This window comes from Dermochelys coriacea, chromosome 4, assembly GCF_009764565.3.
Source record: "Dermochelys coriacea isolate rDerCor1 chromosome 4, rDerCor1.pri.v4, whole genome shotgun sequence".
In the NCBI taxonomy this organism is placed as follows: Eukaryota; Metazoa; Chordata; order Testudines; family Dermochelyidae; genus Dermochelys; species Dermochelys coriacea.
Genome location: NC_050071.1, coordinates 22,624,344 through 22,644,850, shown reverse-complemented (window position 1 = coordinate 22,644,850; position 20,507 = coordinate 22,624,344). Strand labels below are relative to the sequence as shown.

General features: G+C 40.7%; 1 protein-coding gene across 9 annotated transcripts in view; it reads right to left on the bottom strand.

The window, feature by feature from the left end:
• Nucleotides 1–20,507, bottom strand: part of CCSER1 (coiled-coil serine rich protein 1) — a 1,112,896-nt gene that overhangs the window by 607,054 nt on the left and 485,335 nt on the right. For all 9 annotated transcript variants that reach the window (XR_005292660.2, XM_043512606.1, XM_038400041.2 and 6 more), the window contains exon 6: nt 19,193–19,403. Coding sequence is in view for 8 of the 9 variants with exons in the window: in XM_043512606.1 (XP_043368541.1) it covers nt 19,193–19,403 (211 nt within the window). In the remaining variant the exon portion in view is untranslated. The remainder of the gene's footprint in view (nt 1–19,192; nt 19,404–20,507) is intronic.

Genomic DNA, 20,507 nt, shown 5'->3' with positions numbered 1-20,507 from the left:
GCATGCACAGTAAAAAAACAAACATTCAGCACCATTGAGGACTCTCAAAACAATGCCTTTTGAATTACAACAGTGCTGTGTACACATGTAAAGAAGAGTCTCAATGCCAATGAAGCTGTATGTGGAAGTTCTTTCACTACAACTGAGACTGAAATTCCAAACTTTGAGCATTCAGCTCAAAGCCTTATAAGGTTTTATATATATACTTTGGAGAGGGAGGAAAGGCTCAGCATCTGGCTGAACCAGACTGTACATTCGCACAGTAGATTAAAAGAAAAGAATGACCATCACACAATTTAAGGAATCATGGTCATTGGTTAAGTCAGTTGCTTAATGTTATTTAAATGCAGTTTGTTTAAAAAGTGATTCCAATACCTATAAAGGAATATGTTTTTTATATGTCAGAAACATGGGCCTCTTTTTTACATATTCTGTGATGAAATACTTACTTTCAGAATTCTTAAATATGCCTTGGATTCTGATTTAAAAATAAAAATGAAGCATTTTGTCACTAAAAAATGCCTATCACACAGAAATACGGTATGCTTCTCCTGGTATGGCTTGCACAGTAGCAGCCTTTAGGGCTGCTCTAGGAAAACAGTTTTATAGTTAAAGAGCTGTCAGAGCATGCCAAGTGCCACCTGGTTAAGATGCAGCTCGTAAATCAAGGAGCCAGGTTTACTGCAGTTCAGTTTAATGAAGGCATGTAAGTTGTACTACAACTGAGCTGCTAATGTTGCATTCATGGAGAACAATGTAAGTTAGACAGGCATGACAAAAACTATACTAGTGGTTATTTGATTAATTACAGAGTACACTCATGACACAAGAAATGGATTATTATTTGCAACCCTGTACAATGGTGATGGAGCTTATGTTCTGTGTTTCTTTTTTATTTTAATTAACAGTTGAGAATGGTATACATGACGGACAGTGAAATCAGAAAAATACATAGAACAAAGGGCTCTCTTAAGTATTACCCATTTTTATTTTCTTTCCCAACTACAATTCTACTTTGCCAGGCAATATGCCAAGTGAGATATTGTGTAATATGTGATTGTACTGTCTGAAACGCTCTAAATGCAGTGTATTGACATAAGCAGTCTCTTTGCTCAAATGTGGAGACGTTACAAGCTCTTAATAATACTCTGCTTTCAAATTGTACAATTAAAGGAAAAATATATCTTCTTGTTTATATTTTTGAGGCAGGAGGGATAGCTTGGTGGTTTGAGCATTGGCCTGCTAAACCCGGAGTTGAGAGTTCAATTCTTGGGAGGGAGGGATAGCTCAGTAGTTTGAGCATTGGCCTGCTAAACCCAGGGTTGTGAGTTCAATCCTTGAGGGGGCCATTTAAGGATCTTGGGCAAAAATTGGGGATTGGTCCTGCTTTGAGCAGGGGGTTGGATTAGATGATCTCCTGAGGTCCCTTCCAACCCTAATATTCTATTCTATTCTATATGGCTGACAACATCACACTAAAGCTTCCACAATTCCATCAACTTCAACACTCAAATAAGTGCTTTCCACATATTACATATATTATATAATTTTTGAGCCATACTTTAATGAGGGGTTGTTGTTTTTTTTTAGTATCTGAGTTTAGCTTTAAAAGGAAACAGCTGAGCCAAAATGTTAGTGCCATGCTGACAAAGAGGAAGAAGAGCACAAGTAACAGCATGGGCTGAACTGTACTTTTTGGATCTCTCTCTTCATTTTTGACTTTTTCATAGGCGCTTTATATGCAGCTAAACTTATAAAAATGCTACAATACAAGTCCTAAATTACAACAGAGTTTTACAGCTAGGGCTTAGACCTTTCTGTAGCATATTCAAGTATTTGTCTAACGGCACCAATCCATATAGGACATGAATTCTACAGCCATGAGCAATAGCACTTTAGTTCAGGCTGCAACAGCTCATACTCTTAATTCTAAATCTCCAAGTTTACTCCCAGGGAGTCAGTCAAGAGGGCGGCCATCACTTTGGCACATGCAAAACAAGATGACAATCCTCAAGGCAGCATGAATTGGTATTGTTTGTATTGAATTGGTATCGGTACTGAACACAGTGGATGTTGATTACTGTATAGCTTGAGAGACTCTCCCACCTTTAATTGCAAAGCTGATGATGAACTATATGAATTATATATTATGCTTCACCAAGATAGCTCCATCAGTACATATCAAGCAAACAGCTAGACTTTATAATAGATAGTTTAGGAAATCTCAACACAATGTGTATGAACTCTTCATGCTATAATTTTCACAGCCCTCCATGCCACTGTCTTCCTATCCTCTATTGTTATTCCTAGCTCACACTTTCAAGAAGGGGATAATATTAATGGCGAAGGAATGGAAGCAATGTGCATTGTCATGTGGCAAGATGAGAAAAGCTCCATCACTCATAGTTCTTTGGGATGGCAGATTTGAAGGTCACTCATATACATAGTGATCATGCCTTGCTCTAATTAGGGACATAAGAAAGGAAAAAAGCTCAATGCTGGAATCGCAATACTTGGTTTCAATAAAAGTGTTTATTAAACACACACACACACACACACACACACACGGAGTAAGATAAATGACAAGATGATCCACAAAAAGGAAATAAAGCATATTTGTGTCTAGATGCAGAGAAGCTGTTAATCTTAGTGACAATAGGATTCCTGCAATATTAGCAAGGTCAGTGTCAAGATAAATTATCTGTCTCAGAAAATGCACAAGCAGGCCTGTCAAGGGGCTAGACTAGCTTGAACAACTGGCCTTTCAGGAAAAAGTGTTTTGATCATGTACAATTAGTGATCAATCCACCATTTTGGTCTTATTAATGTCTTTAAACCCTTTTTCAATCTCCCCTCCTTTGTCTGGGTGCATGTCATACCATGGCAAAAAATTCAAGCTGCATGTTAATTGAACAACAGAGGTACACTGTCCAAAAAAAAAAAAAAAAACAAAACTGTGTAACTTACATAAAATGGCTGCTTGAATGAGGCACTTAAATAGAGTTCCTAATCATTTCTGACATTGTACGCCACAAAATGAAGGTGCAAATGAAACATTCAAGAACTTGTAGCCTTATTTTAATCATAATTACCCTGCTCTATTGAAGTGACCCTGAAAAGATTCATATTTTTAGCTCTCAGGACATTAAAGAATTTAATTTCCATCCTGTTTCTCTAGAAGATAGAATTAAGAACCTAAACTGTAACTTATGGCGCAGATGGAAATTTGAGCAGGATTTGGTGAGGTGAAATCATAGCAACAAGAGTGTTCCTTCTAGCATGGAGTGAATGAACAATCAACACACAAAGGCTATATTCCATTCACGTTAGAATACCGTAAGAAGTGATGGATGAATACTGATAATATGGGTAAAGAATGCAATTGGAGGTTCTTGGGCAAACTGGAAGCCCCGTGTTAAAAATTTGGCACCGAACTGACGGGAAGTCTCAGATGACTCTCTTACCTTTGATGGAGTCCATACCTTTCCATGATCCAAAAAAGCTCAATTGTGCCCTACCCAACTGCCAAAACATCCAGCTTCTCCCAACAGCCTTGCTAAGGCGATTCTGCAGTTGCAATGGAGTACACTGAGCATTAAACATTAAAGAACTGTAAAATAATGTGAAAGTAAGATAAAATTAAGTAACATAGAAGAGAATATTAGAGAGACAGTGTTTAGGTCAAGCTTGCTGAAACATGCAGGAATTGCTTTGCCCTTAGCAAATGTAGGAACATTGATATTTCCTTTGGTGTTCCTGTCTGATGCCAAGGGCCCTCATGAAGAATTGTCTCTGTATGATCCTCTGCAGTATGTACATATGGAAATGTATGTAAATTAATTGTAGGGGAAGGATGTTGATGATTATCAAATTTTACCATATATTAAAAATGTAACTTCAAAATATAATAAATAGTGACTATGTAACAGAGTGTTATACATGTTACACACAATTATAATATATGAAGATAAGCAAGGCTCTTATAATGTAAATCATAAAGTCATTTTATGACAAAGTATTATATGCTCTTGTGCGAAAATATTTTACACATTATCTGGTATTAAATTAATCTTCCTAATTTAAATAGATTATAGATTCATAGATACTAAGGTTAGAAGGGACCATTCTGATCATCTAGTCTGACCTCCTGCACAGCGCAGGCCACAGAATCTCACCTACCCACTCCTATGAAAAACCTCACCCATGTCTGAGCTATTGAAGTCCTTAAATCATGGTTTAAAGACTTCAAGGAGCGGAGAAGCCCCCCTCAAGTCAACCATGCCCCATGCTACAGACGAAGGCAAAAAACCTCCAGGGCCTCTCCAATCTGCCCTGGAGGAAAATTCCTTCCCGACCCCAAATATGGCAATCAGCTAAACCCTAAGCATATGGGCAAGATTCACCAGCCAGATACTACAGAAAATTCTTTCCTGGGTAACTCAGATCCCATCCATCTAATATCCCATCTCAGGGGATTTGGCCTATTTACCCTGAATATTTAAAGATCAATTACTTACCAAAATCCCATTATCCCATCATACCATCTCCTCCATAAACTTATCAAGTAGAATCTTAAAACCAGATAGATCCTTTGCCACCACTGCTTCCCTTGGAAGGCTATTCCAAAACTTCACTCCTCTGATGGTTAAAAACTTTCGTCTGATTTCAAGTCTAAACTTCCTGGCGGCCAGTTTATACCCATTTGTTCTTGTGACCACATTGGTGCTGAGCTTAAATAATTCCTCTCCCTCTCCTGTATTTATCCCTCTGATATATTTCTAGAGAACAATCATATCTCCCCTCAACCTTCTTTTAGTTAGGCTAAACAAGCCAAGCTCCTTAAGTCTCCTTTCATAAGACAAGTTTTCCATTCCTCGGATCATCCTAGTAGCCCTTCTCTGTACCTGCTCCAGTTTGAATTCATCCTTTTTAAACATGGGAGACCAGAACTGCACACAGTATTCTAGGTGAGGTCTCAGCAGTGCCTTGTATAATGGTACTAAAACCTCCTTATCCCTACTGGAAATGCCTCTCCTGATGCATCCCAAAACCGCATTAGCTTTTTTCACAGCCATATCATATTGGCAGCTCATAGTCATCCTATGATCAACCAATACTCCAAGGTCCTTCTCCTCTTCCGTTACTTCTAATTGATGCGTCCCCAACTTATAACTAAAATTCTTGTTATTAATCCCTAAATGCATAACCTTACACTTCTCACTAGTAAATTTCATCCTATTACTATTACTCCAGTTTACAAGGTCATCCAGATCCTCCTGTATAATATCCCGATCCTTCTCCGAATTGGCAATGCCTCCCAGCTTTGTATCATCTGCAAACTTTATTAGCACACTCCCACTTTTTGTGCCAAGGTCAGTAATAAAAAGATTAAATAAGATTGGTCCAAAAACCGATCCCTGAGGAACTCCACTGGTAACCTCCCTCCAACCTGACAGTTCACCTTTCAGTAGGACCCGTTGCAGTCTCCCCTTTAACCAATTCCTTATCCACCTTTTGATGTTCATATTGATCCCCATCTTCTCCAATTTAACTAATAATTCCCCATGTGGCACGGTATCAAATGCCTTACTGAAATCTAGGTAAATTAGATCCACTGCATTTCCTTTATCTAAAAAATCTGTTACCTTTTCAAAAAAGGAGATTAGGTTGGTTTGGCACGATCTACCTTTTGTAAAACCATGTTGTATTTTGTCCCATTTACCATTGACTTCAATGTCCTTAACTAATTTCTCCTTCAAAATTTTTTCCAGGACCTTGCATACTACAGATGTCAAACTAACTGGCCTGTAGTTACCCGGATCACTTTTTTTTCCTTTCTTAAAAAATCTTAAATCAAATCTAATTATATTTTGATTTGTATGTCAAAGAATTAATTTTTAAAACAGCTCATTTTTTAAAAGTACAATACTTTGTAAGATGTTATATCAGTGACAGATGTTAACAAAAATGAAAAAAATACAGTGAAAATTATGGGTATTTCAGAATAGGATGAGCAAACCCATGGTCAGAGAAGGACAAACAGAATGGATGTACTTTTGAAATATTCAGTTACCTGTAAATTTGTCGCAAATATAAACAATGAAAATAATACTGTCAGTGAACTCTTTCCTTTCTGATTGATAAGGAGGTATATTACTGTAACTCCCTAATGTGATTAGGGTTGCAAGATACTGGCAAAGAATAATTTATCTAAACAGTACAGCATAATTAAATTACAAATAGTTCTAAGATGCAAATTTTACAGAATTATTTTGGGCTAATATGTTGCACTGGACTCCATGAAGCATTTTTAGAATAAGAGTAAGAGGAAGTGATCTAGAGATGTATCTTTTAAATATATGATATGGCAACTTCCAGATATTAAATTGTATTGGCAAAATTCACTATGAAGTAAGTGATGTAATAGGATAAACTATCATACAAAATATACCAACGAAACCTATTCTGGGGAAACTTAATGACACCTCAATAATGAAAGGAATAACTATGTACTGTAAAAAGTAGATGCTATTAACTCCGGAGATGGGAAGACACACACTATATAGACATTTGTAGACATTGGAAAGATCAGTTGACAATGATAGATTAAATGAAATTTTGTGGGAAAGATCAGTATACAACAGTTTAATTTAGACGTATATTTAGATGTTTATTCTCAAATGCATTTTGAGAGGTCTCCTAACCCCATGGAGGTTGGAAATTGGGAGTAATGCTCTTTCCTTTGCCACAGGCAACTGGATTCACAATGAAGCCTGATCACACAGGATGAGGCTTGTCACCACTTCGTGCAATTGCCATTACAGAAATATAGGCCTTGGGAGAACATGGGCTGTTGATTTAAGCAGGCTTTTTAGATCTAGGATGGTTAGGAGAAAAGTAGAGAGCCTTCTTCTTCCTCTGTGTCACTAATCTCAGGATAGGTTGCCGTACGAGTTATCTTGTCCTATCTTCAACCAAGTTCTAAAGGTGTCTTGAAGCTGGGGCCACTTGGGCAAAATTCTAACTGCTGCACTTCCCCTCAATGCCTCCTTGTCATGCACAGCACAGTCCTTTTCCAATGGCTTTGGGAAAACAAACAAACAAACAAACAGGTAGGGTGAAGATATGAAATGCACCCAAGTGAGCTTCTACATTTGTTTCAATACTGAGCCAAGATGGTGCATAGGTAAAGCCAGAGGGGATGACCAGCTTCACCAGAGAGGTAATATGGAAAGGTACAAAATAGCTATAGAGATGTGGGAATCCCATGCTCTCAGCATAGCATGCTTTGAACATTTTATTTATTGATTGATTATACACATTACACATGAGAGTCACAGTTGCTTTTTTCTCCCACATAAAATGAATAGTAATTTGTTCAAAAGCAAATGAGCAAAACAGAGGTGCTTGTGAAGTGATCCTTGGGTAGATCTTCATTTTAGCTATCTCTTTCTTGATTAAGAGATAAGGGAAGTAGTTGCTATCTTGATATATTCTTGTTTAACTATTTTATGAGGTGTTCAGAGTTTACTGACACAAATGGCAGCTAGGTTTGAGCATATCTTTATTCCAAGACAGGTTATCTTCATACAGAGTTGAAATGGGCAGTATTAATAAAATGACGTATCCTGTCTCTTAGACATGTACATTAGATGAGATTAGATTTCACCTGACAGTTTGCCAAATGTTCTTTATTGAGCAAAGAAGTGGGAAAATGAAAGAAAGGTTCTCCAATTATAAAACACACTCACACATGGACCGAATGTTTAATTCCTTATTAATAATCATTCCATCATTGCTCTTGATGTAGCAGGAATTCATGAGAGATGTTAAAATGTAGGCAGAGAGAAGGATGCACATCTATCAAGTACCCCTCCCCAGTGGGGGTCAGGTCCTCAGCTGGGGTAAATTGGCATAACTTTATTGACTTCAGTCAACCTACACCAATTTACATCAGTTTAAGATGTAGCCCTAAGTGCTGGAGTTCTCTTGTCAGAATCGAAGACAAAATTGAGTCACACAGAATAATAATCCACATAAGGAAAGTTACCCAAAGACCAAGCTTACATAAATTTACCTTATGATAAGGCCACATGATCCTATATTAAAAAGGTGTGGGGCAGCTACAAACATGGGTACAGATTGGGGTCCAGACATCTGCGCTTTTGGGGTTAGATGGGAAGAAGTTGTTGTTGTCATTGACAATCAGTATCCCTCTTTCATAAAACCCACTTGGTCTTTTGATCTTCATGAATTAGCATGTGGGTCACACTGTATTGATTTGTAGCTATTATTCTGGAAATATTTGTACATTTTGTACTCAGAAAGATCTCTTCAGGAACAGGATTTCTGCAGTTTTCCCATCCTTGTTTCTCTTCACAATTAGGTGATCAACATTGTTCCCAGAACCTGGGGAGTGATCCCTTTCTGCAGTACTTCAGTGAATACTTTTTCCAAAATAAAGTGAAGAGCTGTGAGAGAAAGTTTTATAGAAATCTGCAACACAGTTCTTTGCCAGGATTCAGGTCATATACAGTATGAATTTCTCTCATAATTGCATTAGGGCTTATTTCCTACATTCTGCCTGATCTGAGACAGCATATTAAGGGACAATCCATTGGTTAAGTGATTAAACTTAATTTGGTTGAATCTGCTTCCTAATAAATACAAAACAATTAAGCAGTTTAACACCCAGACGCATACAGAAATGTATTGTTTGTGCAACAGCAGGCGCACAACTGGGGCTCCACCATCAGGAAACTTGCCCCATCTTTTTCTCTCAAGTTGCCGCTCTTCCTGTACACAAGTTTCTTGCAACACTTTGTGAATAATCAATTTCATATACCCCTTTCTGTAATCAGTCAGTTTACGCTGTCTCTGTAGGTCTTTCACACACAGCAAAAGGGAACAGAAAAACGTTTTTTTAAAAAAAGATAAATGTGACCGTGAAACCACAAAAGTTGGCAAACTACTTGTAACTCAGTTTTTGAAACTGACCACATGTCAAGATGATCATGTGCAGTGCTTCTTTACAAATAATAAAATTAAATTTGACAACTTGACATTTTTATTCTTAAAATCCAATTAAACTGTTAGGAGATTCAATTACAGAATATCTTGGATCAGGAACTTCTGTCTTAGTGCCCTTACTTCATCCCCCTTCTATTTTCTCATTCTTTTTGTTAACAGAATTGGATAACTCATTAAGGGTCTTGTTATCCTTAGCATTATTAAATTTTATAAAATTTAATAATCATCAGTGACATTTCTGTCCACCACCATCACCAAATACATCATTTAGCTCAAAATTACTCACAATCTCTCTCTAACAATTGAGTATAATCAATTCCTACTGTAGACTTTTACACGTTCTAAATTTCTTCCACTGCTTGATTATTATTTTGCATGGCAATCTTCAGTATATGCAGATGTATCAGAAAATGTAATTGGTGTAATCAGATCTATTGCCAAGGAGGGTCAGGGGGGATTAAGTATACTAGCCTGCGGCAATTGATCAAGCCCACAAAAGCAGTAAATGGGAAAATGTATTAATTTTGTAGCTTTTATAATTTTATGGTCTTCAATCACAAATTTATCACAGACAATTGCACAGGACTAATGATGGTGGGACATTATATATTAATGGGGCAGATATTTTTAATACTGATTTGCAAAGTGCGAATAACACCATCCTGTTGTTGAGGAGGCTGGGGCAACAGGTCATGTAAGCTTGATGATCTGCAGTGTAGCTCTGTGTCATATGTTATTTTACAGAAAATGGTATCTCCTCCTTTGTAGCAAAGGAGAAGTCAAACACTATATCCCAGGGAAGAAATAAATCAGCTGCCAGGGGACTTTGTTAATTGAACACACAGAAAGGACTACATAACTAATACAATCCCTACTTCACTGTGCCCACGTGCACTAGGGCAAGGAGTCTTGTGGGAGGAGTCCCATAGTAATGACGGTCTGGTTGCAATCATGCCACAGACAAAGGAAAGGCCTCAGCCACTGTTGGGGGCTATTCCACTATGGGCTTGTCTACACCTAAAAGGCTACAACAGCACAGTTGCAGCACTGCAGATGCACCACGGTAGCACTTCAATGTAGACATCACCTATGTGACAGGATGGGTTCTCCTACTGGTGTAAGTAATCTACCTCCCTTAGAGCCAGTAGCTTGGTCAGCAGAAGAATTCTTCAGTCAACCTATTACTTTCTACACTGAGGGTTAGGTCAGCTTAACTATGCCGCTTGGGGAGTGGATTTATTACAGCCCTAAGCACGGAACTGGGACAACTTAAATTCTTAGTGGAGACCAGGCCTAAGACTAACCACCAGAACAGCAAAGGTGCTGGTAGAACAAGCAGGTAGAGGCCATGAGTGTAGTGGAAAAGTGAGAGTCCTGTAATTTTTCAGCATTAAAGCCTCAGTATTTTCACTTGGAGCAAGGGCACCAAATCCCTAAAGAGTTAGGACACAAATATATGATTACTTTCGGCTCCTTCGTACTCCTTATCCTGAAAGTCTTTCCAAAACTTTCTGGATTAATTTAAGAAAGTACTGGTACCCTTTTTGACCTGAGCATCTAATCAAAAATGTCAGATTGTGTAGGCCATTCCAGTTGTGAGGAGAAACTGAAGATGGAGCCAGGTATCATTGATGCAGTCTTGTTTATTTACAAAGAATGTATAAAGTTTTGTTTCCCCTGAACTCAGGAGGAATCAAACAACCAAAGGCTGTTTCCTTGCTGACAGCCCCAAGCCTGTCTTAGGCCTTGGCTACACTTGCGAGTTGCAGTAAAGGAGCCCCGGGCGCCCTAGCTCACTCCCCATCCACACTGGCAAGGTACGTAGAGTGCTCTGTCTCTGCGGCTACAGCACTGCTGGTACTGCACCTTAGCGAGTGGAATGAAGTTTGCTGCATCACCGCTGGAGCGCCGCGGCGTCACTGTGGACACCCTGGTCTGTTAGTGTGCTCTATTTGGACTCCAGAAGTGTCCCACAATGCCTGTGCTAGCCACTCTGGTCATCACTTTAAACTCTATTGCCCTGCCCTCAGGTGACCAGCTGGCAGACTCACCATTTAAATTCTCTGAGAATATTGAAAATCCCCTTCCTGTTTGCTCAGCCAGGCACGGAGTGCTCTCAGCAAATCTTTCCAGGTGACCATGCCTCCACGTGCCAGGCGATCCCCAGCATGGAGCAATGGCGAGGTGCTGGGCCTCATCAGTGTTTGGGGGAGGAAACTGTCCAGTCCCAGCTGTGCTCCAGCTGTAGGAATTATGATACCTTCGGGCAGATATCAAGGGATATGATGGAAAGGGACGCACTGCAGTGCGGGGTTAAAGTGAAGGAGCTGCAGAATGCCTACAGCAAAGCCTGCGAGGCAAAAAATGCTCTGGTGCTGCCCCTGCGACCTGCCGTTTCTACAAAGAGCTTGATGCGATACTTGAGGCCAACCCCACCTCCACGCCGAGGACCACCATGGACACTTCAGAGGCCAGTTCAACAAGGCAAGAGGAGGAGGAGGAGGAGCAGCAAAGCGGGAGCGAGGGTGCTCCGGCGGAGGAAGACACCCTGGCATCCCCAGATGCATGCAGCCAGGAGCTGTTCTCAAGCCAGGAGGAAGGTAGCCAGTCCCGGCGGCCAGTACTTGGGGAAGGACAAACACCAGAGGAGGTTCCCGGTTAGTGGCTTTTATTTTGGGAAGGAAGTTACTCGGTGAGGACTCTTGGGGTGAGGAGGGTTAGGGCTGCATGCATGCCTAGGTGCCGAATAGGGCATTGACGTGCTCTCTCACATCATGGTAATCGGACTCAGTGATCTCTTCAGAGGTCTCAGCCAGAACTTGGGCAATGCGCTTGCGCAGGTTTTTCGAAAGAGCCACTGTTGTCCTCGTCCCAGTAAGGCTAACTTGTCCACGCCACTGTGCCATGAGGGGTGGGGGGGACCATTGCTGCACGCAGGCAAGCTGCATATGGGCCAGGGCAGAAGCCGCATTGTAGTAGAAGACCCTCCCTTGCTTCCCTCAGCAGCGAGATAGCTTTTAGGATGAACTGCTGTGGAAAATGTGGGGACAGTATTCAGTATAGGGACCCCCTGCCACTGTTGGCTCTCCCCAAGGCACAGAAACCAAGACGACAGGACAGCCGTGAAACCATCAGACACACTTGACCCTGTGCTTACTCACCATTTTGGGGCTCCTGGGGGTTACGTGCACTTGCTTTGGGATGGGCAAATTATGCTATTGTGTAGGCTGTGCTTGCCCTTAAGTATGGGGGAATCATTGCTCTGTCTGGTGTGAACAATGCTGCCTCTGTTAAGTGTTGCATTTTGCCTTTACAGATGCAACCTTAAGATCTCAGCCATCCGTGTTATCACTGGCCGAAAGACTCCAAAGAATCAGAAAGAGGCCACGTAGAAGCAAGGAAGACATATTGCATGAAGTAATGCAGCATTCAAGTAACAAATATAGAAAAATGCAGGAGTGGCGGGAGAGTGAAAGGAGGATCCTCCAGCAGAATGAGAAGCGCCGGCACAAAAGTACGGTGCTCCGGCAGGAAAGCACAGATCGGCTGAAAAGCATAATGGAGCACCGAGCGGACTCGATCCAGGCACATGTAGCCAAGCAGGCGAAACACTACCGTACCCAACCCCCCCTGCAGCCCTTGTCCCAAAACTCTTTCCCTTGTGCCCCCATGTCACCGCCAACCCACTTTCCCCAACATCCGGATTCTTAGCACCACTAGTTGCCTACAATACCTGTAGCTTCGCCACCCAGTCCTGAAAACTACGACCCTTACTCACTGCACTTAACCTCCATCACCATGCAGTATAGCCATCCTGAAGTGCAGCACTCATTGCACAGCACTCCAGACAGGAAGACTAAGTATGATAACAGGACATACGCAAATCTGTGATTGTACCGTTCCCCACCCCACCCTCTTGGCCTTTTCATTTCCCAAGCAGTTGTGGTTTTTTTTCAATAAATGAATTTTCTTTTCAATAAATGGATTTTTTGGCTTTGAAAACATTATTTATTATTGCATAAAGTAAAAGATACCTTAGCCCAGAAAAGAAACAGGCACTGCAAGTCAGCGTAGCAAACGCAGATTCCTACTAACTTTGGAACCATTGCACTTCACTCCTGTGCAGGGCACCAGACATTACTGGTGGCTTTCAGCCTCAGAGTGATCCTCAAGGCATCCCTAATCCTTGCAGCCCTGCGCTGGGCCCCTCTTATAGCCCTGCTCTCTGGCTGTTCAAATTCAGCCTCCAGGTGTTGAGTTCCATGCCTGAGTGAATTGTTCACCCTTCCCTTCACAAATGTTATGGAGGGTATAGCATGCGGATATAACCGCCGGGATGCTGTCATCTGCCAGGTCCAGCATCCCATACAAAGAGCACCAGCGACCCTTTAAAGAGCCAAAAGCACACTCCACAGTCATTCTGCACCAGCTCAGCCTGTTGTTGAACTGCTCCTTGCTGCTGTCAAGACTCCCTGTGTAGAGTTTTATGAGCCATGGCATTAAAGGGTAAGCGGGGTCTCCAAGGATCACAATGGGCATTTCGACTTCCCCTATAGTGATCTTCTGGTCTGGGAAAAAAGTCCTGGCTTGCAGCTTCCTGAGCAGGCCAGTGTTCCAAAAGATGCATGCCTCATGCACCTTTCTGGGCCAACCTGCCTTAATGTCCGTGAAATGCCCATGGTGATCCACAAGCACCTGGAGAACTATAGACAAATACCCCTTCCAATTAACGTACTTGGAAGCTAGGTGGGCTGGTGCCAGAATTGGAATATGTGTGCCATCTATCGCCCATTCGCAGTTAGGGAAACCCATTTGTGCAAAGCCATCCACAAAGTCATGCACGTTACCTGTAGTCATGGTTCTTCTGAGCAGGATGTGATTAATGGCCCTGCAAATTTGCATCAACACGACTGCAAAGGTCAACTTCCCCACTCCAAACTGTTTAGCGACCGATCGGTAGCTGTCTGGAGTTGCCAGCTTCCAGATTGCAATAGCCACCCACTTCTCCACCGTCAGAGCAGCTCTCAATCTTGTGTCCTTGCGCCGCAGGATGGGGGCGAGCTCCTCACACAGTCCCACGAGACTCGTCAGCATATGCCTCAGCAGTCCGAGTTCCATTCCCGCAGACCGAAAGGGAAGACAGAGAGCGCAATACAAAAAACGTTGAAAGATGGCGCCAAATGTGGATGGAAGCACAGGGATTACTGGGATGCGAACCGATGCATCACAGGGCATTGGGACAGGACCCAGAATGCCCCGCACTCCTGCCCCCTTCCCACAAGCCACAGCGCTAGAATGGGAAGAGGTGCCCTGTTGGATAGCTGCCCACAATGCACCGCTCCCAATGCCACTGCAAGTGTTACAAATGTGGCCATGCCAGTGCGCTTGTTCCTGTCAGTGTGGATAGACTGCTGGGCTTTCCCTACTGTGCTCTCCGAAGGTGGGTTTAACTCAAAGCGCTCTACATCTGCAAGTGTAGCCATGCCCTTACCCAGCACCAGATACCAAACCTGCCTCTAAACCTCTCCCAGGCTCTGTCTATAGCTTCCTTCTCCTGTTGTGCTAGTTTCTCTGTGCTGTCTCTCTTGCTTCCCTCCCATTCACACTTCTACCCAAAACAAAACCCAGCCACACTCTCCACCCACACAGTTGAAATTCCTGAGTGACCTTCTGACCTGCCTTTGTTCAGGAGAGACAAGGTGGGTGAGGTAATATCTTTTATCAGATCACTTCTGTTGGTGAGAAAGACAAGCTTCTGAGTTTACATAGAGTTCTTCTTCATGTCTGAGAAAGGTACTTTTGTGGTTTTTTTTTTTTGTTTTGAGCAGTAACAAGTACATATGCTTTGATCCGGAGATTGCTATTGACTCTTATATTTAAACTGAATGAAGAGGGGCTGTTACATTCAACAGTTTCAAAGAGGTTTAACACAATCTATAAAAATATCATAGCAATTTTAGGCTATGTCTACACAGCAAAACCAGCCGACTTGGCTCACAGTACTCAGGCTGTGGGGCTGTTTCATTGTTATGTAGACTACGGGGTTGGGCTGGATCCTGAGCCCTGGGATCCTCCCACCCTACAGGTCCTAGAACCCATGCTCCAGCCCCAGCCCGAAAGTCTATATAGCAATAAAGCAGCTTCACAGCTTAAACGCTGTAAGCCCAAGTCGGCTGGCACAGACCAGCCATGGTTTTTCTTTATTGTGTAGATATACCCACAGATAAGATTCTAAATGAACTGAAGTTATATGCACCTCCTTCCTATTCACTCACACTGTTATGAAAATGGTCCCTATCCCCCCCCCCCCGCAATGTCATAAACAAATTTTCATAGTTTACTTGTTAGCATTTCCAGAATTTCCTAACTTTGGTGTACACACTGAAACCATTAGGTGGTTTCCTTTCGGTTCAAAATTGTACAAAGAGATATTCATGAAATGTTTATGAGTAAATGGATGGATATCATTAGTATTATGGTAGAGAGGCCTTGGGATTAGAGTTGTGCTTGGTATCAACATGCAGGTAGCCATGGTGTTTGCCCCAATATACGACCTTGCAAAAATATAAATTTCTTATACATTGTGAGGTGAGAGCGACTGCTGAACATAAATTTCCATGCAAACAGCAATTTAAAGAGATAAAGTTAAGTCCTAATGATACATCTGGTAATTTTTATTATTATTTATTTAAATTTACACTGATATGAAATGCATATTAATGCACTATGAAATGAAGGAATTACCAATTTCCAGCATGAATTACTTGATAAAGATGACTGCATTCAATGCAGAGTTGTTGAATAAATCAGCAATGCTACACTGATTAATTACAAAGGTAGTTTAAAAAGGAAACCTGCAGTGTTTTACACTGAAATAACCTTACAATTGCTTCACAAGTTGCTAATGGACAACGTAAGTAAACATAATACCTGTAACAACTGACTGCAGGAGATCGTTAATGTATCTGAAAACCATATTTTCAGGCTACTTCAATTTTTTTTATTAATCAACTGTCCAGTGAAAGCCCACTTGCCATTAGCCTGCAGAGTATTTCAAACATCAATCATAATACTACCTAGATCCTAGAGTGCATTTTTATCAGTAGATCTCAAAGCACTTTACAAAGGAGGTTTCAGTATCATTATTTTACAGATGGGAAAGCTGAGAAAGAGGTGAAGTGTCTTCCCCAGAGACATCCAGTTGGCCAGTGGGAGAGCTGGGAATAGTATCCAGGTTTCTTGAGTCCCAGTGCAGTGCTCTGTCCTCTAAGTCACACTGCCTACCTGTGGGCTTTTGCATAATTTTTCAAAGTACTACCTTCAAACAAACATTAAAAACCATATTGTAAAGACTGATTCTTCATCAGAGCCAAAAAGAACCAAAAGCTTTTCCCTCGTAAAATAAATAATGCTTTGGAAAAAAAAATATATATATCTAGAGCAGCTTTCCTACTGATATTATTATTGTTATAATTAACAAACATTTGTATAGCTGCAGAACACTTCATGGTGCTTTGCAAAGTTGTAAAAGAGACAGTCCCTGATCTGAAGCATTTACCATCGAAATGAAACAATCACAGAACATGGAGATATCATGTTATCTTAATTTGCTGGATCAGCTACTAAACCCACCTTGACAGTCTTATTAAAAACTATCACTAAAACAATGGAAATTATTATACAGTAGATAATGTGTATGCCTTATGAAGAAAGCAGGAAAACTTCTCCTACCTAATATATTTAACTCACCTACCTAAATTTAACCTATCATAAATTCAGGCAAAATTATGCCCATTTTACTCACCTTGAGAAGTACCCAATTCATCCAGCAAGCACTAAGCCTACAGGTTTCAGAGTAGCAGCCGTGTTAGTCTGTATTCTCGAAAAGAAAAGGAGTATTGTGGCACCTTAGAGACTAACAAATTTATTTGAGCATAAGCTTTCGTGAGCTATAGCTCACTTCATCGAATCCAACAAAAGCTTATGCTCAAATAAATTTGTTAGTCTCTAAGGTGCCACAAGTACTCCTTTTCTTTTCACTAAGCCTACAGTATGTTTGAAATCTAAAAACAACTCAGTACTATTAAATAGTATTAATATTAAATATTAAATAGATGCCCTCCCCCCCCCAAAAAAATCTACACTCTCTCCATACTCATTACTGCACTAACAACTCCCCCTCCCTAGGGAAAAACCTGAACAAACAGTAGTCTTGTGAACAAGACTGTATTAAGTAGCAATGAGACTTGGAAATTTAAAGTTATGAGATAAAGAGGGGTGGGGGACAGGAACAAACAGGAGGGAAAACTAAGATTAGTTATCCAAAGGGAGTACAGTAACCCAGGAGGTGCTATACCCATCAGTGGGAATAAGCAGGGGACATCTTGAAGAACTGTGTGGACCTTACCTTTTGCAGAGATAATTTTTGAGTGTTTTTTTTAAATTATATACTGTATTCTACTACAAGTTAACTGTGTATAAAAATGAGAGTAGTCTTAAGCTTATGTCTAAAGGAAATATGATAATTCACTATGTAAAACATTAAAAGACTCTTCCTGAGGTGAGAAATCATTAAAATCCTAATAAACCTAACTACAAGAAAGCATGTTTACTCAAACAATTCCGAGGGGTAGACATATCTTTTGACGCTATCTTTTGAAGGTTATACCAGTTGAAGAGAAATCTTTATGTGAAATAGTCCCTCCATTACCATTATTAATTATAATTATTATTATGGTATATTAATAATCATTATTTGCATTACAATAGCACAAAGGTGTCTCAGTCAGGTATTGCGACCTTATCATGCTAGGAACCATACAAGTAAAATAACAAAAAGATTATTACTTTTCTAAACATGGACAAGGCTTATACAACATTATAGTAACACAGTGACTGTGTAACAGTTGCTCATATGTATATTTGCATCCTAGTTTAACAGCTGACATAATGTCTCAATTTGCTAATTTGGCTTGAACTTGGTTTCCAAAGACCTATAAGAAAGAGTTGATTGTATATGGTGGACTCACCATAGCTTACTGACACCCTATCAAGAGGCAGGAAAATATACGTAGGTAGCACAAGTCACAGTTCTGGAAAGCTCTGCATGGACTGAGAAATTTTCAAATTTCATCTGTCATCTAAGAACCAAAGCTACAACAGTTAACCTTTGCAATTAATACTCAGAGCCTATACTCAGTCAGTCTCACAAGAGTAGAATTTCCAGTGCTTGTATTTGTTTTTATCTCTCTCTGTTCTCTATATTATTTAGAAATGAGTATTACTTGAATTTGACCATTAATATTGTGGAACATGTGATGAATGACTATCTAAGAGACAAGAAACACTGTATCTTGTGGGAGGACCAGAATACAATTTGTCTTATTCAGTCCAAGTAACCTAACACAGTTAACAAAGAAGAGGCTCAAGAGATGCCTTAGCCTGTCTATAAGGGTGCCAGAGTGGGCAGACACAGGGTCCATGCTGGCACCGGGGCTGACTTGTAATTTTTCTAGTGGGTGCTCTGCCCTTTTCCGAAGGCCCTGCTCTGCTTCTTCCTGTCCCCACTCCACCCCTCCCTGACACCTTGCTCTCACTCCACCTCGTCCTGCTCCCTCTCCACGGCCCACCCCCCAAAGCTGAGTACCTCAAGCCCACCGAGTAGCTGATCAGTGGCCCCATTGAACAGCTGTGGCTCGTGGGTGCTGACTGAGCATCCCCTATTTTTTTTCCATAGGTGCTTGAGCTCTGGAGCACCCACAGAACCAGTTCACTGTATATGTTGGTATACAGTGAGCCCTTTGACGTACCAGGGCATGGCTAGCTACTGCTACAGGTTCAAAGTGTAAAACACAAACTAAAACAAGACATGCACAGGATGAAGCAAAACTGGAAAATATAGACATTTTGTGACTCCGACTCACAGTTTAGCTCACATCTAGTCCACTGAGCACCTGGGCTGGGATTTGAAAGCTGCCTGAGGCATTGGGACACCCAAAAGCCACACTGGGAGCCTATATAAGAGTTATTTCCATGTTTTTAAGACATTCTGGGTACAGAAAAATAGACTCCATTCTGTGCCACTCATTTCTCTAAAACCCTCCAGACTACCTAGCCTATTAGCATTGGCAAGTATTAATCTTACAAATGATTAAACCATTACCTCTTGAAGAACCCTCTTCATTTTCAGCAGTAACGTCTTTACAGCTGTGCAATCCTGCATCATCAGTCGGAAGGGCAAAGATTCCATGCCTCCACCTTCTTCCAGGCCTGCAAAAGGCCACTCCACAGCTGGACTGCTGGCCACCTGGCTGACATGAGGACACCTAGCTTCTCCTTGGTCCACCTCCTTTGACAACTTCAGAGAGAGGTTCCTAAAATGAAAAAAATATAAACAAATTTGGCTCTGTGGTACTTTTTAGGCTCTCTCCCTTTATGAATATTTGGAGTGAAACGTTGCTAACGCTGAGCTTTCACACTCTCTGTTTATAGTGCATATGATGAACACTTTATGAATAAACACACCGACTTTTTGGAGAGTAAATCTACTAGCCTTTTTAAGGACCCATTAACTGAGGATCTAGACATCACCATGTACATTTAGGTAAACTTCAGTTCATTCTACAATTGAAACCAAGCTCTCCTCCATATACCACAGATAAAGCCACTTTCTTACAATGTTAAGTGTAAGTGGATTTCACTTCTAGGAATTAAATTGCTGGGGATACATTTTACCCCATTTTGCTGTATGCTCAAATTAAAGGGATGGGCATAAATTCATGATTAAACTGGCTACATGCAATGAATTGCATTGTCTTGTTCATTATATTAATTTTCCATATGGCTATAACATAGTATTTAGCCCAACCCTTAAGGAAATTAACGAGGAGCAAAAAAAAAGGAAATAGTTCCCTTTAGAGATGATCCAGTGTCATAATTATGTTTATCTTATGACATTGTTTGGAAACTGCAGTTTGAATAAAGAATGAGCAATCCGAAGTTGTTAATTATCTCCATAGCTTATGTAAGAAGAAGATGTGAGAGCATGTGAGAAAGGGTCTATCTAGAACCACTGAAATCAACAGAAAAACTCCCATTGACTTCAATGGCCTTTAGATCAGGCCCTGAGGCAGCAAAAGGATACCATTATGTTTACCGGTTTCAGAGTAGCAGCCGTGTTAGTCTGTATCCGCAAAAAGAAAAGGAGTACTTAAATTTGTTAGTCTCTAAGGTGCCACAAGTACTCCTTTTCTTATTATGTTAATCTGAAATCCTATCCCAGACACATACTATCTGATCTTGGAACAGAGCATCAGACTAAGACATGACTCCCACTCAGATGATGACAGTTCTGAGTTCTAAATACAACATACACTCTGAGAAAAAGCTGTAGCAATCATAAAATGATTTGAAAACAGATTATTTGGCAATTTAGTGAAATGGCAAAATAAGTAAACGCATTATGAACACTTCTGTCC